Source organism: Pleurodeles waltl, chromosome 6 (genome assembly GCF_031143425.1).
Source record: "Pleurodeles waltl isolate 20211129_DDA chromosome 6, aPleWal1.hap1.20221129, whole genome shotgun sequence".
Lineage (NCBI taxonomy): Eukaryota > Metazoa > Chordata > Amphibia > Caudata > Salamandridae > Pleurodeles > Pleurodeles waltl.
In genome coordinates, this window is record NC_090445.1 from 334201328 (window position 1) to 334228850 (window position 27523).

The 27523-nt window shown below is 44.0% G+C and overlaps 1 protein-coding gene across 1 annotated transcript in view; it reads left to right on the forward strand.

The window, feature by feature from the left end:
• Positions 1 to 27523, forward strand: part of CARMIL3 (capping protein regulator and myosin 1 linker 3) — a 1220401-nt gene that overhangs the window by 340916 nt on the left and 851962 nt on the right. Inside the window, exon 5 of the mRNA XM_069238205.1 lies at positions 3330 to 3451. Within this exon, the coding sequence (XP_069094306.1) occupies positions 3330 to 3451 (122 nt within the window). The remainder of the gene's footprint in view (positions 1 to 3329; positions 3452 to 27523) is intronic.

Below are 27523 nucleotides of genomic sequence, written 5' to 3' on the forward strand. Positions count from 1 at the left end.
AGGTTCAGGCTGAAACAAGGCAGGAGCAGGACAGAGAAACAGGGAACAGGCTCTGGAAGAAACAAACAGGTACAAGGCTAAGAGGTAGGGAGCAGACTCTGGCTGGAACAGCTCTGAGGAGCAGCTCTGAGGAGCAGGTCAGAGAAACAGGAAACATTTAAGCTGGAACAGAACAGGAACAAGACTGGAACAACATCCGATAAAGGGTCTGTAACACAAAGGAATCAAACTCCAATGCACGACAAAGGATCTTGAGGAAATGGCTGCTTATAAGCAGTTCCAAGCTGCAGAAAACCCAAGGTGTAATCACATGACTGGCCTGCACAGGAGAGGTCTCAGGTGTGTGTAGTTTAAGACACTCGCATGTCCTGGAGGAGAGGATCCGGTGAAAAGGAGCAACTGGATTTCTCCCTTAGAAAACAATGTAAAACAGACTTTCCTGACTACCAGGCTGTGCATTATGGGATTTGCAGTCCCAGGAAGCAAATGTAATACTACAAAAGTATACCATGGCGAAAAGAAAAACAAATGGGAGTCAGCAAGGGACTCTAGATAAGTGTTCAAGGCGATTCCCAGGCTTCCGACAGTCCCCTTACAGTGCCCCCTAGAAATGAAACGACAGAGTCGTAACACATTCCAGCCTTCATCAGACAGAATAGGACTGATTATAAATGCCTCCAAGGAGGAATGAGAAGGTCACAATCATGAGCTTATGCCCAGAGACCTCTAGTCTGGGCACTTCACATCAACATCCTTGCACTCTGAGCCATGAGACTAGGCCTTCAATATTTCCTTCTGAGATTAGCCAGACCCCTTAGGGTCTCCATCAAATGGGCAACATAACTTCGATGTTTTACATCACCAAACAAGAAGTAACAAGAACCTGGCCTTTGACAGGAGAGGTGTAGCTATTCTGGGACTAGAACATCTCTACCCATGTTGACATCGTAGTAAGACACCTAGTAGCACACCAAAATGATGAGACATGCATATTTATTTAAGCTCTATGAGCCTGCCACAAGTGGAAGCTTCTCTTATCTTTCACTTTTTGGGATAGTCCCACTAGAACTGTTCGCCACATAGACAGCAGGAAATGCCGGTACGTACAAGCATGTTTGGCAACTAGGAACTGAGGGCAATGTCTTTTCGATCAAATTGTTACAAGTCTTTGTATAGGCCTTTTCTCCATTTTCCCTGATTCCCAGTGAACTAAGAAAGATGAAGGTACATTACAGTTCCTCAATTCTCATCACTCTGGCGTGGCCACCCATCTACTACTACAGCAACCGATGAGGCTCTCCAAAGTTCCAGCAGTGCCACTGAACATGCATTCCAGGCTCCTCCTCTCCAGAGGCAACTGAGAGATACTCTCACAACCTCGAATCTGGCATACTGTTACCAGCCCACCTCGTTTTTTCAAGAATACAAACACGAATATATGAGAGATGCAACGCTAGACAAGAAACTTGCTGCTTGCCTCTAACTCCAGTTTTCCAGCATTGGCTTCTTTCATAGATTCACATGCAACCCTACTCCCTTCCCAGTCAGAGGCTCACTTCTATCTTATATATTCCTCATACTTGTGCTATGAAACTTGAGCTATGGTGGCCTCTAGAGGGAGTAGGAGAGCTCAGTGCTTCCACTTTATTGGCTGAAGTTCAGGTTGTTGTTTTAAATTAGGTGGATGTGCTACTAAATAAACACGCTTGTTGAGGCCAAGGGCCATTTGAGCACTGTTTTCTGCCATTTAAAGTTACTGGGGATTTCCAGCTTTATGACAGGATTGATGCAAGCATGTGAATATTTAAAAGGTACCAACACTGGAGAGTTGGAGGTGCAGGTAAGTAACTTGCAGTTAGGTGACCCAGTATCTAGCAGTGATCTGCTCAGCAACAGCACATGGGGCTGGACAATTTCTTTGGGAAAAATAAGCCAAAACATATGGCATAAATAAGCCAACAGGGTTTATTTCTACTAGCACTGCAAAAACAGATGATTAGACATGGACCAAAACAGAGCATTAACAAGAATGCCCCATGAGCCCATTACTGTGTGGATTCCACCTCACAAGTGCTCCTGCTGTCCCACAGTGTTCGGGTCAGTTACTTTAAACAGATTGGAACTCTTTGGTAGATCAGAGGTGTCACTGAGACAGGATCCTGGTGCTGGACAACAGCGGTGTGCAGTGGTGCAACATGTGAATCGTGAATTTTGCATTTATCAGGCTCTTGCATGCAAAGCATCCCTGGACTAATGAATGTGAATTAGTGGCATTATAGAGGAAGAATGTGCAGTACATAAATTACAAATAGCAATAAAAATAAGTAGGTGGAAAAGCAAGGACATGCTGAAGTGCTCCTTCTCAGGAGCCGTGTCCTTCTGAATTCGCCCTTCATTAGAGCAGTTTGTTGAGTGAGCTCTCACTGTGGGCCTAGCAAGGCACAGAACCTCTACAGGAGTTCAGGTGATTGTTTTCATGGGCTGTCCTGCTAAGGTGACCACCTTTCTTACGGGCATCATTTCCATTCCTGGTCTTTTGTGTGATAGCCTAATGCATTCTGATTATTGTTGTCTTGTTTCCATTTAGTAATTAGATTTACACACTTGAAATCAATTATTTGTATGTGAAATGTTGAGGACTGCAGACAGTTGATAACGACTTAAACTTAGGTGGTCACCATATGGACATAGCGAAGCATTCGTTTCACCTCCAGAAATTCATGTTCTATGCAAGCCAAAATTGCAGGTGTTTGTGCAATAGAGAGATCCACTGCTTTGCTTAAGTGCACATGCATTTTTCAGTTCAAGCTTCAAGTGGGTACAGGAGTATCGGGCTTGCTCATTGGCACTGGAAGAGAATCTCTCTCACTCCACACACACTTTCCCTAATTGGGAAATACAGAGGTCCAGTTTTGTATATCAGGCCGAGCCCAATCAACCACTATACTCAGAGCTAGGTGCAGGTGATTAATTATTTTGTTTGCGGTTTTGGTAAAGTACTGCAAACCACATTGCATAAGTCTCAAAGTTTAAGCAAAGCAAGTAAGATAGTCTTCTGCAGCAGATGCCTCTTGCATATTTGCTAATATTTGGAAAGAGGGAACTTTTGAAGAAAGAATCGGCATACTTTATTTTCCCCATTAAGTTTTATTGAAGTGAATACAATTTGAGGCGAAAGGCAGCTAAAATAAAACTATTTTGTGCTTTACACATCTGGAATCTCCTGCCAGAATTAGGTATGTTGGTATGTAGGCTCTTGTAACTTTCGAAGAGACATTCAGTTTGTTTAAAACCCTATGTTTTATTAAGTCTGTTAATGATGCTTACAGATCTTCATTGAAACAGAAAAGACTCACTGCTCCCTGAAGCTGAATTCGACTGAGAGTGTGGATCAGGTGACCAGCTATGTCAACTTTGCTCTGTCAAAGATCTTTCCAAGCCCTTCCACTGTGTAAGTACCTGGTCAAGTTCTCATTTTCAACCATCCCTCTGTCATACTCTGTCTTTTACAGCTTAGCAGTTACAGACATGTATTTCAATATAATTGCTTAGATCATTGGCCAATATCCGATTGTCTAATGGTTTACCAAATATATACATTTTGGTAAAACTAGTTTGTGCATCGTTTATTGATGCTTTCAATTATATTTATTTATTTCTACTTAAATCTGCCTTTTGAGTCAACTACAGAACTACATAAAAAACATTTAATTGGCAATTCCAGTAGATCCGACTGTGGCAGCCCAGTTATTGGATTCACCTATTCTTGTTTCTTATCAGTTGTTTTTATTTAAGTTTGAAATGGTTTTTGTAAAACATTATCTCAAAAATGGCCATTTGTGCTTGTTTGTGCATTTGTATGGATACAAGGACAGCCATTTGAATTTCTTTAATTATAATTATGTATGTGTGTATGGCTGCGCTATTTGAATAGTGCTGACTTATTCAAAAGGCAGTGGAACACTGTGTAGGGTCAAAGGAAAGCACACAGTCAGTCAGTGTGTGCGCACACAGGCGACCATTTTGAATGGTTTTAAAGTCCATCACTGCTTGCAATGCCAACAGAAGGAGTCCAAGTAATCTAAAAGATCAATGGGCAAAAACAATCCACGAGGGCTCTGGAAGGCCGGGATGACTTTATCTCAGAAGAGGTCAAGCAGTGATCTGAAGATAAACTGGATGAATGAAGCTGGAGTTGCCACCTTGACAAATAATTCAGAAAAGACAGGGCTAAGAAGAGCAGATTGTTTAAGTGCAGAGGAATAATGGAAAGGAAAACAGGCAAGGGTTCTGGAAGAAAGGAATTGCCACAGTGGCATGACACTTCTTAGCCTCATGCATCTTGCTAGTGGACCACACCAGGTAGTACAAGTGGTCTTTGCAGTGGATTCTGAAGTCTCAGTTAGGCCAGTACCAGGAGGACCTGTCAGATCTCATCCTTGTGTTTGGAGGAGACTGCAACATATTGGCAGTGGTGGCTGCTGGATGGCAATTGGACTGTATGTAGACCCCCCCCTGCTACCTTTTCAAGAACTAACTGTTGTGATGGGTGTATCATTGCTGGGTTGGAGAGATTAGCAGGGAGAGGTGGAGATCAGAGGACACTAGTGGAGACCTGACCCCACATAAATCTGCTAGAGTTGTGGTGATTTGACTAACCCATCAGGGAATGAATGAATGCATGTCCCCACAGACACCACCACTTCCATGCGGTGCTGCAATAAACAGGGTGAGGTCTTGTGCCTTTGATTGAGTCATCAGGGCATTTCTCTGGTCGTACAATACCTTTGCTAGGGCGTACAAACACAGTCTGCATTGTCTAGTGGCTCATGCATGGTGAATACACTCAGAGGTGGTGCAGGGTGTCGGTCAGCAATGGCAAGAACGCTGGATGGATCTTTTTGCCACCACTGAGAACCCACATTAGTGCTATAGAGTTCCCAATGTAGTTCTCCCTTGGAATTCCGGTATGTCTTCCATTCTTCCCCTCTCCTGCCCAGGGTTCTAAAGAAGATCAGTAACACCATCCTAGTGGCTCTGAATTGGTATCCAGAACTTCTGTCCATCCACACTTGCCGTGTTGCACTTTTCAAAAGGGCCGACCCACATATTTGTGCCAAAACCTTTGTGATGCTTCAGCAGGACTTGAATTTGGTACTGACAGTCTTGATGTGTACCCCATTTGTACCAATGCACAGCTGCCCTCTAAGATTGTTAACCATGAAGATAGTGTTTCTTATAGTGATCACAACAGCTAATCCATGAGTTAAGTTACAAGCATCATCTGTTCAGCAACTGTATACCATCTTTTTCTCTTGACAAAATACTGCTGAGGACCAAGGCAGTGTTTCTCCTGCAACACGTTTTCATATCTAGCAATGTATTGTCCCACAGGCGTTAGTTGCCCACTCATCCAAGGAGGAGGAAAGATTCCATTGTTTGAGCCAAAAGAGAGACCTGATGTTTTATAATGACCACCCCAATGTCCATCAGGTAGACAATTTGCGTAAAGATCTGCTATGAACTGTCTATGAATCAGCCTCCAGAAAGTCTGCAGGCTCATTTAACCAGAGCCAAGGCTGCTGCTGCTGCTCTGTGTTCAGAGTACCTGTCTTGGACAATTGGCAGGCTGCTGCATAGGGATCAGCTCAATGGTCACTAATCACTTGTATCTGGATAGGTAGTACTGGCGGGAGGCTCATTTTGCCTGTTTAGTTCTGCAGAACTTTTTGATTTGAGCAATTCACAGGCCCACCAACTGGAAAAGTACTGCTGTGGTATCTATTCACAAGGTGAAGTTAGTATCTATCAGAAAAACAAAGTACTTTAACTTTCGTAAAACTCTATCTGGTGGATACTCTATTTAACAGCAGATTCCTCACCAACACTCCCACCTCCCAGTTATGTGGAATAGACTCTTTTCTACATTGAAAATGTCCGAGAAAGAGATCTGCACACTATTGAATCTGATTCACGCAAGGTTCTACATCTGATGGCACAGCAGATATCTGAAGTAAACTGACAGGGGTAGCTTTTATGTGTCCCCAGCACAAGCCGTCACTTCTAGGTTGGAAGAGACCCAGCATGGAGCTGCAGGACATCACCTATTGACATACGATGAAATTGCTGAGAAAAATCTCCGGATCCAGTCTAGTGCTTGGACATATTTACAATGTTGAGGAATCTGCTGTTAGATAGAGTCTACAAGAAAGAGCATTACTGAAGACATGTAACTTGTTGTTCGGGGCTAACGCCTGACCTATAAAGAGATAAATGAGAACACATTTGTAGACTTTGCATTGCTTTTGTAAAGTAAAACATAGCTATGTCATCAGTGGTGTGTGTTGCTGCTCAACTGATCAGTACAGGCAATGTGGGCACTTCCATATATAACAACAGAATGATTGTAGAGACCTGGGGCCTCATTACGAGGGTGACGGTCTTGAGACAGCCAGCTTTGCAGTGGCGGTTGGACTGCCACACTCTAGGTGGTCTGACCGCCACATTACCATCCTGGTCAGACCTCCAGAGGACTGCCGTCCTCGCCAGGAAAATGGTTCCCGACAGGCTGATGGCAGTTGAACATGAGGTCAGGCGCAGTAGTGCTGAGGTGAGCAGCAGCGTGGTGATCACGAGTCCCCTTTCTGCCACCCTTTTCATGGCGGTTTCACCTCCATGAAGAGACTGGTGGAAAGAAAGTGCTGGGGGTTATAGGGAGGTCCCTGCACTGCCCATGACTATGTCTCGCCAGGCTGACTGGCAGGAACGTCATAATACGACTAGTGGTGAAGCTGCTAGTTTGGCGGTCGGCTCATCTGACCACCAAACTCATAATCAGGCCCCTTGTTCCATCCACCGGAAAGCACTATGGTGTGATGTCACATATTTTCTGATAGGTATCAACCCATTTCTGATTGCACACAACTGCCAATGACGTGTCTAATAAAACACACAGTTTAATAAAGTGATATGATGTTGACCATTCTTATGTAAACTCTGCATACTGTAATTAAATGTTACTGTAATTATGTCATCTATAATACTAACTCAAGTAGTATCAAACTTGGGAATCAAAATGTTTAATGTCTTGGCGTTGCCTCTACATTGTTTCGAGATCATGTGCTGCCTTCAGGTACTGAATAAATGTATTTATTTCAATCTCTTATTAAGGTTTACAAACCAAGTACTATACATGTTCAGTTTAAGTTAAATTGGAATTTTTGAAATGGTAAGAATGAAACATTATGTGAAAATTACTTAAGAATGCATTCTCATGTTAAATTTATACTTGTACTGCTATTGTTAATTGTCTGACTAATATTTAGTAATGCCCGGTTGCAAGCTCTTCTTCTCTGGCACTGTCTTGACATAGTTGTGTGTTACGCTTGCCACTAAAAAATTCCTGAAATTACAGTGTTATTTCACATGGCAAAAGTTTAGCTCAGGATCACAGGAACAACGCAAACAATGAGAATGCGAGCAATTGTTGTTCACTGCATGTGTGCTTTTTTGATCTATTGTTTTGAGTGTGAAATGCAAGGTTCATTTTGTGCTAAAATACAGTGCTAATTGCCAGTTTTGCATTTCATGTACCTTCACACATTGCTCAAGAACAAATTACGCAAATTTCAGACACCCATATTCCTAATGCATGTATTAGTAAAATGAAACCAAAACATTTGGGGGCTGATTCACACAGGTAACTTAAGACTTTTCCGTGACATACACTTTTGAGTAAGCTTACTATTTTCGGCTATTTACAAAATCCAAATGTAAAGTTTCTTAAAAAAAAAAATGTAAATTACATGTCTGCCTCCCTCCTCAAAAAAAGAGCGTGGTGCCAAATTTTCAAGGGTAGGTGACTACTGCCATCTAATAGTAAGGACCTCATTACGACACACGTGGACTTAGGATTGCCAATGTTGGGGTAGCGGTTGGACCACCGCACTCCAGGCAGTCCTTCCATCACATTACAATCCTAGCGGTTGGACCCCTAGGGCACCACTGTCCCCACCAGGAACATGGTTCACGATGGGCTGACGGGGGTCGGAGTTGTCGTCAGCCACAGCGAAGCTGAGCTCGGCACCATCGTGAGATCATGAGTTTGGTTTCCCCCACCATGAAAAGGCTGGTGGAAGCACAGGGCAGGGGGCCACAGGGGGGCCCCTGCAATGCCCACACCATGTTGTGGGCATTGCAGGGGCCCCCCTGCCCAGCACCTTTGGAACGCACACTGTCTGCTATAGCAGACAGTGCGTATTCCGAGGGTGCTGAGAGCACCTTCTGTGCAAAGGCATTAGCCTCGGCTCCATAAGGATCAGAGATCAATGCCGCCACACTGTTTCCACTGGGCTGACTGGTGGAAACCTCAAATTTCAGAGAATATCGCTTGTTAGCCCAGTGGAAACCTTGTAATTGGCAAAATCTGGCAAAGGATCCACATGCAGAATAACCTTCACTGTTTAATTCTGGATCTAAGTATCAGTGCATTGTTGCTAGTGTATCTCAAACTTGATCGATGGAAAGCAAGATCTCTCAGCAGGGCTGTCCTCTATCCATTGCCACTTGCACATGTACATGATTCATGAAGTGGAAGCACAAAGCTGATTTTGGTGAGAAAACCTCCTATAGTGAGTCTCCAAGTAAAGGTTTCAAACTGACTAACACTATGGTCTTAAAGACTGCCCTCAAACTTCTTAGCCCTAGTTAACTATACCAAAGTCGAAATCTGAAGTGGATCAGGAGTATTGAGGGTTGCAGAGATGTCTTAATTAGTTTTGGAGTCATCAGTGCTTTTTCAATGAACCTTTTTATGAGCTTCTGAAGCATTTTTGTTTTTTCCCTCTAAGCATACCTAAACCAGCATACATTGAAATTTCATATACTACAGTTTCTGAGACAATTGGTGTTGCAACAGGCAGTGCATTCCCTTTTAATACCATTTACTAATTCTCTACACAGCAGTGTGATTGTTTTTACCCATTTTCAAATAAAAACATAGTAGTTGGACCACATATCTTTGCCTTAAGCAGGTGTCCATATTGGAGGTATTGTGACTTTTAGACCCCAAATGTAATCTGCATGCCCCAGTATATTATGTATGTACTGTATTAGAGCAAGTTTTACATCTGCATTCAGTCGGCATACTCCCTGATTCCATTCAGTAACATCCAGATCCCTGACAGAATTCCCAGATCTCTACCTTTGCGAATCCTAAATGTAGAGTTTTTCAGTTCTCCACATTATGGTTGCCTGTAAAGCCTGTTCTGACTCTAGTTTAATCAAAATTATATTACCCGGGGGCGTAGCCTAGTTGCCGACCGAAATGGCCGAGTAAGCGGCTCCCACACTATCGGCAGGAGCGGCACCCAGAACTTGAAGGCAGGCTGCCGGAGCTCATGAAGAGTGAGGAATTATGGGGGGTGAGAGGCTGGTGGAGGTGTTAGCTGCAACCATGTTATTACGGTGCGTGGGTGCTACTGCAGTATCGGCATTTGTGTCTTGGAGGCCACGAGGTGACAGGTGTCACTCCCCCTGCCCTAGGACCAGCAAGACCACTGGGAGAGCTTTGCTGACTCTCCCGGACCCACGCAACAATGCCCGTATCGCTCCCCTTCATGTGGGTGATCACTTGTGGACGGCGTCCTGAGAGAGGTTTGGCTGCCCGGTGCTGCCGCCTATTTCGGCCATAGCGCAGTTTGGTGCTCGCTATAAAGACTTGGAGGCTGGAGGGTGCTGTAATAGCCTACGCATAGCTGAAGTCGCAGAATCCACCAACTTGTTTGTGGAGAATCTAGTGGTGGATTTTTTTGGGGGGGTGCCAAGTCTCCACCTTGACCTTTGTGGTACAAAGGGCGCATTGCACCTTGGGCCCGTGCGCTTCCCCTGGAGCCCTGCCCGCTTGATAATTGCTCACCTGTTGAATTATAGGGACCGAGACGCTGCCCTTCACCTTGCCAGGGAGAAGGGACCGTTGCAATATCAGGGAGCAGCGGTGTCCCTCTTTCCCGACATCAATCCCACAGTACAGTATGCTAGGCGTAAATTCTCTGTGGTCAAAGCCACTCTTCACTCTCTTGGCATTCGTTATGGCATGTTATATCCAGCGAGGTTGAGAGTGGAGGTGAACAGTAAATCACAATATTTTGACAATCCTAATGATGCCATGGCATTCTTCAAGCAACATCCTGGACTGGGTAGGTCACCTCGTGGTTCCCCACAAAGGTGCGATGGCTTAGATGCTGGGCCCACTTCCAGCATGGAACTGGGACCCCTAGACTAGATGGGGCAGTTTGGTTAATGGATTCCTCCGTGTTTGCCTACACAATGTATTCTTTCCTCGATTATATATGATGATCACTGATTTGCCGCTCTAGTGCCTTAGATACTGTGTTCCTAGACTGGTTGCCCTCTCCTATAGCACTCTGACATTTCGATTGCAGTCTGGGAGTACTCCGTGGATTTGTTGCCATACTCCCAGGGTTTATACCAAGATATTTGATCTTCTGTTGTAATTGTCTCTGTTTAGGTGGGAGGGTTGTTTTACACCTATGGGTTATGCAATGTTATGTTGTTATGTTATGCAATGCAGCTCATATGCATACCTACCTTTCCTACATATGACCACGCATTTCCAATGAGCACGGGCTAATGCCTCTACAGTAAAAAACTCTCTACACCTTACACTCATTTCCTGGAACATACGTAGCCTTAACAACACCCGTAAAGGCAGATTGGTGTTTCAGTACCTCCGCAGACACGCAGTTCATATTGCTTTCCTGCAAGAGACACACCTACCTGATGGTGCTGCACCCTCCTTTGCCTTTGCGTGGGATACGCACTGCTTCTTTGCTAACTGCAGTACCTACTCACGGGGGTTGTATTCTAATTCATGAAACAGTACTGTTCAGGACATTATAAATTAGGGTGGGTGGAGATGGCCGATACCGGATGGTTGCAGAGCTCTTAGATAGCTGCAAGATTCTGCTTGCGAACTTCTATGGACCCAATATTGACGCTTCTGAATTTTTTTCAGTACATTCACTCACATTTTGACCTCTTTGATGTGGATCTTGTCCTGGTGGGGGGTGACTTTAATCTGGCTGTGGACCCAGCATTGGACACTACCTCCCATGCCCCGACGTCTAAGTCACACGCCCTTTGGGCTTTGAAGGACTTTTGCAACACTTTTACTCTACTTGATCTTTGGAGACTGTTTGTCACAGTAACTTGGCTTACACTTTCCGATCAGCACCCCATGGCACCTGGTCGCGTATTGATTACTGGCTATTCACCGGTGCTGCTGTGCAGTTGGTCACAGCTGTTAGGCAGCTACCTTGGACATAGTCAGATCACTCACCAGTGCTAGTTACATTTTCTATTCCTGCCGCCTGTGGTGCCAGGAAGGTTTGGAGGTTCCCGGACATGGCACTGTTGGACAAGCCATTCTTTGCATCCTTAAAGGAAGCAATGGTTGACTTTTTAAAGTTAAACGAGGGCTCAGTGATGTGGGATGCCTTTAAGGCATGCACCAGAAGTATATGCATTTCCAAACATTACGATGTCCTGCATGACATATGGAGGGGTTTAACACAGGTGGAGGTGCAGCTTGCAGATATGGACCACAAGGCAGTGACCACTGACATTACCCCCCTTCTTAGTCACCGCAAGCTCTTGCTTGATGAGTTTAATGCACTAGCAGATAGGGGGGTGCACTACATGGGTAAATATACTAAGGCCCACAGATATGCAGAGGGGGACCGGCCCGAAAGGTTGTTAGCCAGACTGATCCGACCCAGCTGTCATGCGTCCCATATACTTGAAATTAAGAGGTCTGATGGCAGCGCTGCCATCGGTACCGCCGAGGTACAGACGGAGGTTCTTGAACACTATTCCAATCTGTACACAGCGGGTCCTATCCCGCCGTGCCTCGTACTGCAGGCTAGAGCTGGAGCTCTCCCTGAGTCCATGCATGAGGCGGTTATCACCCTTTTGCTAAAACCTGGTAAGCACCCTCTCTAGTGTGGATCATATCCCCCCCTTTCCTTATTAAATTTCGACAGTAAGATTCTAGCCAAAATGGTCGCCACCCTCCTCTCCCTTTTGTTAGAAGAGATCATATCCCCCACTCAGTCCAGCTTTATTGCACACCGCTCCACCTCCATGAAAACATTTGATTCCCCTGAGTGGCCCTTTGTGCATGTTCTCCTTGGTAAGCTCGGGTTCTCCTGAGGCTTTACTAATTTGATCTCCCTGCAGTATTCACAGCCTACTGCTGCTATATGATTTAATGGTGAGCTTCCACATTTTGTCCCCATAACACGGCAGGGGTACCCGCTGTTCCTATTGCTGTTTATACTAGGAATAGACCCCCTGGTGTGCCACCTGGGTAGCGGGCACATACACAGGGGACTGCAGTTTCTCTGTCTGTGGAGCTGTCTGTGTAACCAACTCCTTGTGCATACGAAGATTATGAGGTATGGTAAAATGATCCCTCAATCTTTTTGCAAACATGTCTGTTTCTTCTTTCGTAAGGGGTCTTCTAGAGCAATGCAGCTTTGATGCCATGTGGTTTAAGATAGAAAACCACCATACTTCTCTTTGCATAGTTGTTTAATCCTATAACAGCGAGAAAAAACTAATGCCAAGTATCCAGCCCTGGTGTGAGAGACACTTTGTCTGCTCATATTCCTGTTGATATTTTAACCACAAAACTACCAATTCCCTTGCCGATACCAAGCCCCCTTCCGTAGCTCTCCACTTGGGAAATGTCTGTCACCCATTTGTGACCATGTGCACCTTGACACAAGATCCCCAAAAGCAAACACCATGCAGTTGACAACCCCCCTATAGTGTCTTGGACTTTCTCAGTTAAAAGACCTCATTCAAGAATGTCGTGGGCAGATGTTCTGTGAGCAGGCAGCTGTTGGTCTGTGGTTGAGGTGCCCTTTAATAAAATTATCTTCGTGTACATCTCTGGAAGTCAGTTGCCATCTTGACTGGAATGTGCTGACCTAGAATTTCACCCTGACGATGACAGGAGAAGGGTTCTGGAACCTCAGCATAACCTCCGAGACAGGTAGAGCACAAGAACCCTGTTTCCTTACCGCTGGGAAGGCGAAAAAAGGTGTTGTGAGTGAACGATTCAGAAGTGCATAGCCATTAACTGCTCCAATCTGGTATTTTAGAGGGAGTCCAATAAGAAAAAACGCCAGGTACGCGGAAAATAAATTTTACTTGGTTAAATTGCTCAAACCCATACATTAATATAAAACCCTGCTTTCCAATGAGAAACCAGGTACGCATATGACGTCTGCAGAGCACTAGTCTTAATTAGTCAAGGTGAGGGTGTGAAGAACGGACCTGCGCCAAGGACGGATGGCACTGCGTTCAAAGGAGAGCAAAAGCAGGAGAGATTATTTGCACACTAGTTAAACGCATGTATGTGGGCGTCAACATCTGACATGAAGATTCTTCTGATGAGCAAGACACTCTGTCGGGAGATGGGGGTAAGTTATCTGAGCAGTAACTTCTTCTTACACTGCAGAACGTTAGAAAAGCTCACGTAAAGAGTTTCAAAATAGGTTAAAGCAGGCATTTGTGATTGGTAGTCCTTTTGATGTCAAGAGAGATAAACATATTTTCATAGTAATGAAGGTGTTTGCATTTTATTGAAGTTCATTGGAAGCATGTGGCATGTATGGGTGGATAGTGAAAGACTGGACTTATGCTGCGTTCTCCTGAAGTGCAGTCTTTTAGTCGGCTGCTCCCTCTCTTAGTTCATCTCCACTCACTACTCAATCAATCAGAGTTTCTAAAGCGCAACTACTCACCCTTAAGTGTCTCACTTGGGGCTTGTCCTCTGAGCTTCAGTCGAAGAGCCAGGTTTTCAGGTCCTTCCTGAATTGGGTTAGCAATGGTGACTGCCTGAGGTGCAGGGGCAGGGTTTTCCAGTTCTTTGCTGCGAGGTAGGTGAAGGATCTTCCACCAGCCAAGATCTTCCATATGCGGGGTACAGTGGTTAGTGCTTGTTGAGCGGAGAGGTCTGGTGGGGGAGTAGAAGGTGATGCGGTGGTAGAGATGGGCAGGTGCTAGGTCGTGGAGGGCCTTGTAAGAGTGGACGAGGACCTTGAAGTTAATTCTTTTCTCGATAGGGAGCCAGTGGAGGTCTCTAATGTGATTGGAGATATGGTTGCGGCAGGGAATGTCCAGGATGAGTCTGGCGGAGGTGTTTTGGATGTGCTGTAATTTCTTTAGGTGCTTCTGGGTGGTACCGGCATAAAGGGCGTTGCCATAGTCAAGTCTGCTGCTAACCAGGACATGGGTTACAGTTTTGCAGCAGTCCTTTGGGATCCATTTGTAGATCTTCCAGAGAAGTCGGAGTGTGTGAAAGCAGGAGGATGCAACTGAGTTGATTTGGCACATCATGGTGAGCGATGAGTCCAGGATGATGCTGAGGTTGTGTGCGTGGTTTGTTGGGGTGTGTGTGGGGGCGTGGGGGTCAATGGCCAGCAGGAGTTGGCCCAGGCTGATGTGGAGGGTCCCAGCATGAGGACCTCTGTCTTTTCGGAGTTGAGCTTTAGGCAGCTGTCCTTCATCCATGGAGACGGCGTCCATCCCGTTGTAGAAGTTCTTCTTGGCAGTAGTGGGGTTTTGGTCGGTGAGATGATAAGTTGTGTATCTTCGGTGTAGGAGACGATGTTCAGTCTGCGGTCCCTGACGATGGATACGAAACGTTGAAGAGTGTGGGACTGAGGGAGGAGCCCTTTGGAACTTCGCAGCTGAACTCTGTAGGTTCTGACAGGTAAGGCGAGAGTCTAACTCTCTGTGTTAGGCCAGACAGGAAGGAGCGTATCCATTGTAGGGCCTTTCTATGGATGCCGGCTGCGTGGAGCCTGGAGCAGAGGGTGAGGTCAGTAACCAAGTCAAAGGTGGCCGATAAGTAAAGTAAGGTGAGGGCTGCTGTATGACCACGTTAGAGGAGCGAGCAGATGCCATTTGTGGAGGCGAGGAGGGTGGTCTCCACTCTTGATTGCTTCTGGAGCCTGATTGGGAGATGCCCAGGATGTTGCTGTCCTCATGTGCTTACGGAGCTGAGAGTTGATGGCCTCTTCGATGACCTTGGCTGGGAAAAGCAGTAGAGAGATTGGCCGCTAATTCTTGTGGTCCAGGGGGTCGACTCTGGGTTTCTTTGTGGCAAGGTTGTCGAGCAGGGAAGTGGTGTTGGTGTCGTTTCTGCTGTCAATGTGGTAGTTGAGGTCGCCATGGAGGAAATAGGTCAAGGAGGCGAGAGCGTGAGGAGAAATGATTTCGGCGATAGAGTCCCTGAAGGCTGGCCGGGGGCCAAGTAGCTCGTAGATGAGAGTGCCACGGAAGGTTGACTTGGGTGTGACGTGTATCTGGAAGTGGAGGTGCTTCATGAGAGGGGAGTGTTCTTCTGCGTTGGCTGTCAAGCAGAGGGAGGATTTGGTTATGATGGCCAGGCCACTCAGAGCTCTGATCTCTGTTTTATTCTGTATCATTTCCTCAAGGAATCCCCCAGTAGTCCTTCAGTAATAGTATAATGGAATGAGTAACTTGAAAGATGGAGAATAATTGCACAAAAAGAAACTATTTTAAATAGGCCCTCCTAAAGATCTAAAACTCCTATACTATCCACCAGCTACTGAAAAACCAACATTTGAGACAAGGAGTTGAGGTTTATATTCTTTCTGGCTTTTCATTACTTACCACTACTACTTCGGAGGTTAGAACCATCTTACAACGCCAATTTGCATTCTCTGTGTCTGATGACTCATTGCATACTACATTGACCTTGCCGTTGTAAAGACAAGCCTTCATATTTGTTGGTAAGCTTGGTTACAGTTGTGCTGGCAACTAAAACAAATTTTGAAAAACTGTTAGAAATGGGGTCTCTAGTTGGCAGTGGTTTGTCGAAGTAGGGACCCTCACTCTAGTTATGGTAAGGGAACCACACAGCTAAGATATCTCCTGCTCTCCCCCTTGGTAGCTTGGCTCAAACAGGATTATCTCAAAGGCAATGTGTAAAGTATTTGTACACACAGTAACAGTGAAAACACCACAAAAGTACTCCACACTAGTTTAGAAAAATAGCCAATATTTATCTGAGTATAACGAGACGAAAACAACAAAAATCGAAAATACACAAAGAAAGAGACACATTTTTAAATATGAAATCTCAGTAAAGTGCTTAGAAACCCAAGCTCCAATTGGGGCTATCACAACGTCTTCCCAACAATCTGACACCACTCCCAAGGGAGTGCAGGCTGGTCATGGAGTTGCATGAACCCCAGGTACAGTACGTTTGGAAAATGAGGAAAGAAAGACATTGCACAGTGTCAGGGAGTTGTGGTGTCACTGGAGCCGGTGTGGTGTTGGTTCCTTACTTCTACCGGGGAGGAGAGGTGTTGGTTCCTTACAGTTGCAGTCGAGGTGATGTGGCATCGGTGGCAAGGTGTCGGTTCCTTACAACAAGGCTCGGTCGATGGATTCAGTAGATCAAGGCGCGAGGCGTTGACTTTGCCGTGTCAAAGTCACACCACAGGGTCAGAGGGGCTGCCGCGGGGTCAGAGCTGGGTGTCACTAATGTCGGTGAGTCGGCGCTCAGGATTCACGCTGCAGCGGGATTTCGGAGGTGTCAGGCCTGTGACGTCGGTGGCATTGATGCATTCAGCTGGGACGGCGGCTCATGTGCAGGCAGGGGCACGGAGTTGGACAGTGGCACTGGTCCCGAAGTCACTATGGAGTTGTTTTGCTTGTTTCTTCTGTGTTACTCCAGAACTCACTACCAAGGGCCCAGAAACTGGATTTGGCACCACTTGGCAAGTTAGGACTCTCAGCAAGAGAACCCAGGTGCTTGGCAGATGAAGTCTTTGATGTTCCTGAGGCTTCTTAACTGGTGGCAAGCTCAGTCCAAGGCCTTGGAGAACCTGTCGAAGCAGGACATAGAAAGCCAAGTCCAGTCCTTTTACTCCCAGGACAGAAGCAGCAATCAGCGGGTCAGCACACCATAGCAACAGGCAGAGTGGCAGTCGCTCCTACAGCATCTGGTGCTACTTCCTAATGTCCTCAGTCCAGAAGGATCTAACTTTGTGGAGTAGGAGGTCCAGTACTAATATCCATTTCTGTCTTTGAAGTAGGCAAACTTCGAAAGGAAATCTTTGTAGTGCAGAAGACCCTCTCTTTCCTGCCCTGGCCGCACACACATTCCAGGGGGTTGGAGACTGCTTTGTGTAAAGACAAGCACAGGCCTACTCATGTGCAAGTGTCAGCTTTTCCCACCACTCTATCCCAGGAAAACCTATCAGGATATGCAGGGCACACCTCACCTCCCTTTGTGTGACTGTCTAGAGAGAATTCACAAACAGCCCAATTGTCATCCTGACCCAGACGTGTATTCCACCGACAAGCAGAGGCACAGAATGGTTAAGCAAGAAAATGCCCACTTTCTAAAAGTGGCATTTTCAAGCTTCCAATTTAAAAACCAACTGCACCCAAAATGTATTTTTACATTGTTAGTTCAGAGACCCCAAACTCCAGTTCTTTATCTGCTCCCAATAGGAAATGATACTTAAAAGATATTTCAAGGCAACTCCTGTGTTACCCTATGAGAGAGATAGTCCTTCCAATAGTGAAAACTGAATTTAGCAGTATTTCACTATCAGGACATGTAAAGCACACTAATACATGTCCTACCTATTAAATACACTGCATCCTGCCCATGGAACTGCCTTGGGCCTACCCTAGAGGTGATGTACATGTAGTAAAAGGGAATTTTTGGGCCTGGCAAGTCGTGCACATACCAGGTCGACATGGCAGTTTAAAACTACACACACAGGCACTGCAAAGGCAGGCCTGAGACATGTCATGTCATAGTAGCAAATGGCTTGCCATATTGAAGTGCCAGTGTAGCTTGTTTGCCATAGAGAAACCATATTCGAGTCAGATCTGCTTTGTCAAAACACAGAGAAAAGTCCATCTCTTATTTAGGAGCATAGAACAATGTTCAATAGAAATATGTTGACGACAACAACCGCAATTATTGGTATAGAATCAACTTGTGTCCTAAGAAAAGAGTGCCAGAGATAAAAGCAATATCTCTGGGATCATCAATAATGTATAGTGCACATAGGAGGAAAGGAAAATACTTGCCTATGTAACAACAAAAGAAAACATCTAGATATATATACCGGCCATTGTCAGAGGGCGTCACTATGATGATAGCATATATGTTGACTAAAAAAAACATAAGTTGCAGGGACATTATGGTTAGGAAATAGAATTTAAAAAAAACATTGAAATTCACTGAAAAAAACAAAGGTTACAGGGATGTTATAGATTAGTTTCATATTTCACTATAACCTCTCTATAATCTTTGGGTTTTTTTATTAGTGGAAAAATAAAATATATATATATACAAATGACTTTTAGAAGAACAGCAAATTTAAGGGACAAATTAACACACAGTAATTTCCAAATTAGAAAAGCAAACTGGCTACAGAAACCTGTTTTTTGGAAATGCAGTAGCTGTAAGGCATGTAAAATTGGTGTGAATAAGAAAGAGTACTCAACAAATACTGGCATGGAGAGAGTGATACGCAAGCATTTGAATTGTAAAAGTCTATTCACAGTATATGTGATTGAGTGCCCTTGTGGGCTGCAATACATTGGCAGCACCGTATGTGAGACTAAAAAGCTAATTTTAGAACATATTCAAGCAACCATTAACATAGATAGGAGCTATGCAACAGCGAGACATATGGAACAGAAACATGATAGCAATTGGGAACTCATGACATTCTATGCAATTGATCAGGTACCAAAACTAGAACGTGGTGGTGATAGAGAAAAGAAATTGCGTCAACTGGAGTCCAGATATTTACTGGACATCTGGTCTCTCACTCCGCTAGGTTTAAACCAGGATGAAGAGTTATTTGTACACCTATAAGGGTCTTCGTAGCTAACAAAATGTTGCCACTCATTTAACTTAATTTTACCAATTTCAAGATGTTTCTCTTTTTGGGGTTTTTTGGTGTGTATATATATCTAGTTAAAAAAAAGCTTTATGCCTTGGGGAAGAACCATAGGCTTTTGCCTCACTCCTCCCTCCCTCCTCCCCCCCACCCTCTCTCTCTTTTCTTCTCACCTCCTCTTTTGTCTCTCTTCTGTTGTTATTTTTTAGATAGATATATATTTTTGGCGCTAAAAATAAAAGTTTATTGAAGGAATAACATCTAAATATATTTACATCAGAGGTGTAGGATTTAGTGAGGGCTATTGTTAAAATGAACTTTGGGGATTGTGCCATCTTAGGCAACAAATGAATATGAATCCTATGTGAACATTAATCAAACATTAATGAGGCCCCCTGCAGTTTGTTAATACACCTTGAGAACAGTTTTTATATTGTCTTTCAATTCTTTTTAGTCCCTGAAACAAAATCTAAAAAATATATTTAAAAATCATTTGATTTAAGGAGATGTTATAAACTACATCTACCAGAAGACATTGCAATGTGGAATTCAGTAGAAAAACATTTTGGATTTCTGTAAAAACATTGTTGCAATTTGAAGAATATACTTTGTGATGTTAAGGAGTAATTTTTGATAATTTGGTGTAACTTGAGTATTTTTTCTGTTGAGTTTGGGTAGTTTATTTAAAGCGATAAACCAGTACACAGGAAACACCTGTGAACAAGGTCCGGTGTGACCGAAACGCGTCAGGGGATTCCTGTTTTTTTTGTTTGTGATCTTACTAATGGAATAAAAGTTTAATTATTATTGGCACAACGACAGAGTGTGGTTTTCTCTTGCCAAAGTAGAAAGAGAATCTTGTTTTTGGAATACGGACGTCCTGCCTTTAACCAGCACCACCGGAGAAATTAGTGCACCATAACACGCTTGTCAGGACATTTTTCCTTTTGTATGTATATATATATATATATATATATATATATATATATACACACATATTATATATACGCATATATATGTATATATATATATTATTTTTCCACTGAAAAAAAAACCTCAAAGTTTATAGGGACGTTATAGTGAAATATGAGACTATCTATAACATATACATATATGTATATGTCTCTATATATATATATATATATATAGCCATACACACACATATATATATATATATATATATATATATATATATATATATATATATATATATGTATATATATATATATATACACACACACATATATATATATGTATTCACTGAAAAAACCCAAAGGTTACAGGGACGTTATAGTTAGGAAATGGCATTTAAAAAAAACATAGAAATTCACTGAAAAAAACAAAGGTTACAGGGACATTATAGTTAGGATACCATCTCACACATACAAAAACGTGTGAAATTCAGCAATTATAGTTACCTAAGCTAATTATAACTTGTGCCCCTGTATTGCAGTGCTTATGACCTCACATATTACATCACTCATTACATGGTCAGTGACATCACTGACAACATCACTTATGACATCTCAAATGACATTACTGATGAAGGTATAAGTCAAATCACACCTCCTACCTTCCAAGGAGAAGAAGGAGTACACAGCAAGAGAGGAATACTCCTTTATGAAAGAAGGCATACTAATAGTAATGTGGAAGCATCATATTTACCACCTGATGATTAGAAATATTATGACACCCTGTATAATAGCGTGAATGGAACCAACCAGAGGGACACTGTCCGAATGGAGTACCAATCTTCAGTACTACATAAACACAAGAAAGATGAAACCATAATGTTCAGTGAGCATGTGTAAACCACCAGGTATCCACCTTAAGATAGAATATAGCCATCAATACAGAAAATTAATACATGGTGGTACCTTAGAAGAAATATGTATATAGAAATAGATATCTTTAGGCCTTGGGTGATGTATGTACTCTTGCATAAGAGGTGCTTGTAACAGCAAGGTACAGAACCTTGCTCTAAGCAGTAGGTAAGTACCACATGTCTCCTTACGTAAAGAACCAGTATAATGACAACAAGACCGGCAGTAGTAGTGAAGAGTGCTGTGAGCAAGATCCACACAGACTATGAATGTAGATAAGATGCCATTATCAAAAAAGACCAACATGGTACAAGAATTAATTTTAACCCGGGTACCACCTGTGCCATGCACGGGCAGCTGCAAGACCCCATGCTCTTGAGTGCAAGGACGCCCGGATGTTGAACGGCATTACCACCTGCCCCACTACTCTGTATGAGAAATTACAAGCCTCTCAGAAGGAGACCTTAGAAAGAGAGCCTAAGTAATGATCTAAAGATTAGAGCAAGGGAAGCAAGAGGCATACCGTGATTAAACTCTTATGTGAAGAGGTGAGCTATAGTGAAAGGTTCCCATGGAGTAATTGTCAAAAGCCCCCTATCAGGGATACTGCAAATACCACAAATGTAGTTAAATTATTTTACTTAAGACTAACAACCTGGACAGAGACTTAAACCTTAGACCTTCAAGGTAAAAGTCTGATGATGTACCGATTTAGCTATTCAGGCTCATTTCTTAGTAATACTCATAAGGTAAACTGAAGATGCTCTATGCAAAGCAGGGGGACATACCATACCAGTAACCATTTCTTGGGCACAAAACCCATCTTCAAAGAAAAGACCTGTTTCTCTCAGGTGTTAAACCCACGTAGGGCTACAAATAAAATAACTTTCCAAAGCGGTAACGAAAAGCTGTCACTGACAGGCTTTAATTAAAATAATAATAATACCTGCACAAGCTAGGAACATCAACTGGTTTCCACCACAAGGTGGACTAGGTAGGCTCAACAAACAGCATGGGAATACACTCTGGTATGAGTCCAACTATACCCCTTAGTACTCTAAAAGGTTGGGAGCAAGGGAGCCTGACTGTACTAGCCAAAAACAGATTTAGGAGTCTCTGTCACTCCGACTGTCCATAAAGTGTTGTAATGCAGAATCAGCATGACTGTCAAACAGGTGGGCACCATGGAAGGGCATGTACTGTAGGGTGTTCTAGCCAGCCTCCAAAAAACCCGATTGGCGTAGCCAGGCATGACAGCGCAGCGCAACTGACTGAGCCATAGCTCAACCCACTGAGTCTGTGCTATCCATACCACATTTTATTTTAAATTTAGTTGCTTCTCCCCCATCCTGTAATGTCTAGACAAGTTTTTTCCGGGTTGCTTTAAAAAAGAAGGCAGCTGGCATGCCATCAAATCCCACAATGCATGGGAAAAGCGGCCGAGAATACATGCAGTGTTTAAAGACCGCAAGGCTGAGCTGGCTGAGGAGAAAATATTTCTCCCACAAGTTTCCAGCCATTTGGACTTCCTGTCTTGTGGAACGTTAGGGAGGACGCTGGGGATAGAGGAAGTCATAGTGGCCTGCACCACACAACTTCTTGGAGTTGGGTGTTTGATGATAGATAATGGGTCCCTGGGGGCAGGCCGGTGTCTATAGGCTAAGGGACATTCCACAGGGACCCCCATAATGGGCTTAGCCCAGGCCCCTACCAAAAGGTCGCTCACTATAAGGCCCTGGTGAAGCACATTCACCAAGGGGTCTGTGGTCACCTCCGCCGAGGGCAGCTGCCAGTCTAGTACCTTAGCCCCCCTCCTCAACACCTCAGCAAAAGAGGAACTCACCTCTGTAGCCATGCTGGGTAGTGGGGGGGAGAGGTCTGAAATGGGTGAGGACTCAAGGCTACTAGCCTCACCAAGCTCCATCAGCAATTACCCTCTAAAAGAGGCTGTACAGTCTCGTCCAACGTGTTCCAACACCCCTTGTAATTTCCTTCACCTACAAAAGTCTCTTCCCCTGTAGGAAAAACAGCAAGAGGCTGTATATAAAGAGGAGGGAAAGTGCTTGCTGGTTGGTTCCGCTGGCGCCGCATCCGATGCCATCCGGTGCTGTTGCATCATTGTTTCGGCATTGGGAGGGTGATTGGTTCAGCGCCGATTGGCACTGCTGACATCACTGCTGTTGTTGGGTGATCAGACTCCAGTGTTGCGAGTGGGAACCATGAAGGTCTGTGCACTGGCACCAGCACGGATCTAAGAACGGATCCAGAGGGCCTAAATGAAGGCGAGTCTGCCGGCGTGGATTCAGTTAGGACACTTCTCACCTCCTTGGGGCTGGAAAGTGCATCAGAGGGAGGTTGGGGCCCAAAGATCTCATTCTCCCATATCTGGGCCAAAGTCGCCCGGGCTCCAGGGAAATCAGGGAGGCGTGGGGTGAAAGACTCTTCTGTTGACTCAGCAGCTGAAGACTAGATGTTGGTGTCGGAGACGCAGGGCTTACTTGACAAAGTCGCTTTTAACCATTTGTGTTTTATGGTCTTCCCCTTCAACATTGATGGTGACGGACACTCACGTGAATGGCTTCTGGACCAGTCCTGCGATCGCTTCCAGGACATCGAAGGAGACCTACGACATAGCAGGGACTCCGTCAGGTACGTATCCAGAATCTTCTTGCAACACTCGCTCAACGCTTTCGTGCAAAGACGACGGCGGGAGCCACACTCCTCAGAGTCGTGGTGCTCCCAAAGGCACCACATAAAAACAGTATGTGGGTCTGTAACTGACATCTGCCTGCCACAGGACCCACATGGCTTAAACCCTGAAGACATAAAAAAGCACACTGTTCCTTCGACAAAACGGGGAGATATGCCAAAAACGGCCTGATAACTGATCTGCATTGGAAGTGCGAAGAGAAAAGGGACTGAAGTTGACGTATCAGGGAGAGGATTATATGGGCCCCATCAACATCCCTTCCAGTGGACAACGTCCCTATGGAGTCACGCAATGCCCTCTTCTGACGCACTGAAGTACCAGGGAAAAAAGTTTCCGATTCCAGTCTGGCGCCTGGGGAAGAATTCAAAGGTAAGCAATCTGCGATTAGATGTCTTTATTTGATCTAAGTCTATTTGTAAATTAAGAGCCTTTTTGTGCAGGTTTAACAACTTCAGAACCTTCCATTCCCAGATGAAATGACGAATGCATAGTGTTTTGTTTGTTATAGAAACCAAACAAGTTACTACTGTGTTGACCAAAGCACATTCTACTAGGGTTAAAGCTGTGACCATGCTGCTAGGGTTAAAGCTGCATCCTTTATTTTCTGCTGAAAGGTCTTCCCATAAGAAGACCTTGACCATTGATTTAAGAAAAAATCTAAAATTCTATCTTGATAGGACAAAAAACATTCATAGATCTTTTTCTTTGTGAACTAAGGGCCAGATTGTGCAGGTTTAACAACTTCAGAGCCTTGCATTTCCTGATGAAATGTCTCCTGCATAATGTTTTGTTAGCAGTCACTACTGTTTAGATCAAAGCCCATTCTACTAGTGTTAAAGCTGCGACCACTGCCGTATTGAGAAACATTCCTATAGCAGCAATCTGTAAGGCAGCTACCTGACGCTCCTTCTGCACCTTCAATAGATTGTTTGGATTTTAGTTCCATGGTGGTAGCCCAGGTAGGGTAAACTCTTTGGCTAGAGCATGTTTGTGCTAGGCTTGTTAGTCTAGTCAGTGTCTATCAGTGGAGATCCACTAAAAAGGTGAACAAAATGACGTGTAATCCTAGAATTCCTTCATGGGAATCTCCATTGAAATGATAAGCAGCCCTCATTTCATTCTGGTTAAGGATGCCACAGATTGACTATATATATATATATAGGACAGAGTTGCAAGACTGAAAAATAACTAGAACGGTTGCTATTTATAGACCATGGTGGGATTCTGAGTGTGCTTCCTTACAAGGAACATTGACAGATTTTTACCTCTATGGGGTTGTGTAGCTAGCTACACTCCTTTGGTTTGGCTCACTTTTACTTTAAAACAGTGTTTGTGAAAGAGTTTCCGACCACACTTCATAATATAGCGACTTCAAAAATTAAAATTAGCTTTAAAAAAAACAATGAAAAATGTTCAATACAACCTGCAATAGACATTTTTTTATTGGCCTTTCTAAAAGAAAGTATATTGTATTTTTATTTTCTAAAACTTGCTCCAGGATTCCATTTATGGATAATTCAGGGCATATGATTTCAAAAACCATTCTCATGAAAGAGAATTATAAAAACAAGTATGTATCTTTTCCTTCTTCACAGCAATACATCTTGTATGCTCATGTTGGGAAAAAATATATATGTACAATAGAAACATGAAGCGTTTCAGTTCATTGATTCAAACTGTTCCAAGAACCCAGTAATGTTTTATTTCACTTAGACGGCAAATGAGAAATAATAACATAAATGTGAGTCCTTTATGATTGGCTAAGGGTTGTACTCTGTGTGAAACAAATTGGAACATGATAGTTTTAGACACACAGATATTACTCACTGTTAGGTCACCTCTATGCCATAGGGCATATAAAGACATCAAACACGCATGTTTTATCTCTGAGTCTTGCCAACTAGTTTATTTATTGTTGCATGCCCAAGTTAGAGTTTTTGTGCATTTTATATTTTTACATAAATATTATTATTATCAACGGCAGAATGTGAATTCGCCTTCAAATTTAAATGTGCACATTAACCTGGTGCTATTTCACTTTACTAATTTGTTATGTCTTGTTCAAATGGCTTATGCTAACTAGGCCTCTATTAGGCCTTGAAGTCATCTTGTTCAAAATTTATATCTCCTCCTGCATATTCACTGTTCATCATTTCTGCAACACAGTCAAGCAGTCGTGTTTGTTTATTTCTGTTGATATTGTTATAGCTTGTCTTGAAGAAAACGTTCCAACATGAACACAGTGACTCTACTCTGATTTCATAGAAGTATAATTCTTTTGCTCACACTGTGAGGATTATGCAGAAATTAGTGATTTTCTATGCAAAACAACTGAAAATAAACCCCAGAATTTGGGGATAAGCTATTCTACTAGGGTTGATGCCTAATTTCTTCCTGATGTTGCCGCCCATTTGTGACTTGGATTTTTTTTCTGATTTTGCATATTATTGTGCATTACCTTATTTACTGAGAGCCTTCATGGCAATTAATTCATGCATTTGCTATGAGGCCCTTATAGATACCCTTTCAGGGGCTTGGGTTAAAACTTTGCTCTGGCCCCAGAATCAATCACCAGACAGCGAGACACCACTGCCCTGTCACAGGAGCCCAGCATTTTTATCTCAGCACCCTAAAAGAAAGCTTGTTGGTACAGGTGTCTAAATGTTAATTGAACCGGAGTACCTTTCAGATTACCCCCCTGGATAGGGAGTCCAAACAAGAGGAGACCTTTGGGAAAAGGTTATTTTCTTAGACCAGCTTGTCACTTAGATCTGTAAATGCCAGGCGCCTCCTTGGCCACTGTTCCCATGCTCCTTGGGATTTAGTGGCTCAAATCCTCCCATGTGTCTATGCTGACCTGTTTTCCACTAAGCCGTACAGGACGGTCATGATGAAGCTAACAATTTGTTATGGCTTCGCCGTCACTGATTCCATGCCATTGCCACCAGTGTTGCCATTCGCTGCCACGCTTGGCTGCGATCAACTGGGTTCTCAAGTGAAGTCCATTTGTCCCTTATGGAGATGCCATTTGATGGGACTTACCTGCTTGAGGACAAAGCTGATTCTGTACTAGAGGGTTCAAGGGGAAAATGCCACTGGATGCTGTTTGGGCTTATATGCCCCACGTGACCATTCATATCAGCCCTTCCGCTTCTTTCACGACTTCAGCAGAGGTGCCCCATAGCATCAGCCAATTCAACCTCAGCAAGGTGCACTGCAGTTTTGCGGCCACAGTGCCCACTGTCCTGTGGTCAGGGCCAGTGAGCAGCTCAGTCCACAACCTCCCGCCAATCACCATCCCACCCTCACACTCCCAGACCCACCTGCCAAACCCCAGTTAGCGTGCTGCTATTGGTGCATAGCCACCCAGCCGGAGGCAGGATCCAGTGATTTTTGCTGGGTTGGCAGACTATCAAGTCGAACAGGTGGGTTCTGCAGATAATCCAGAAGGGGTACACCTTTAATTGCCACTCCGCTCCCCCTTCCAATGTCCCCAAAGTGACTAGCAGAAAACAATCTGCTTGTATTATGACAGGAACGGCAGGCCCTTTTGTTCAAACAGGCCATCGAGAGGGTCCCTGGCACTAGAAGTAATCAGTGGTTGTTATTCCTGCTACTTTCTAGTGCAGAAGAAGGATGGATGCCTTCACCCTATTATAGACTAGCACCCTATCAACCCCTTCCTCCAGAAGTAGAAATTCAAAATGCTCACATTTGCCAAGGTCTTGGCTGCCCTCAAACTTGGAGATTAGATGGTAGCATTGGGCCTTCAAGACGCCTGTTTCTATATGCTCACCCTGCAGGCCCATCAGCGCTACTTGTGGTTCGTGGTGGGAAAGCAGCATTTTCGGTTTGTTGTGCTTCTGTTTGGTGTCACCAGCCCCCCTTGGGTGTTCACAAACGTGATGGCGTGGTAGCAGCATACCTTCAAATGTTAGGGGTTCTACTCTTCCCTTATCTCGATGAGTGGCTTTTGAAGGAGGGTTTTCCTGAAGTGG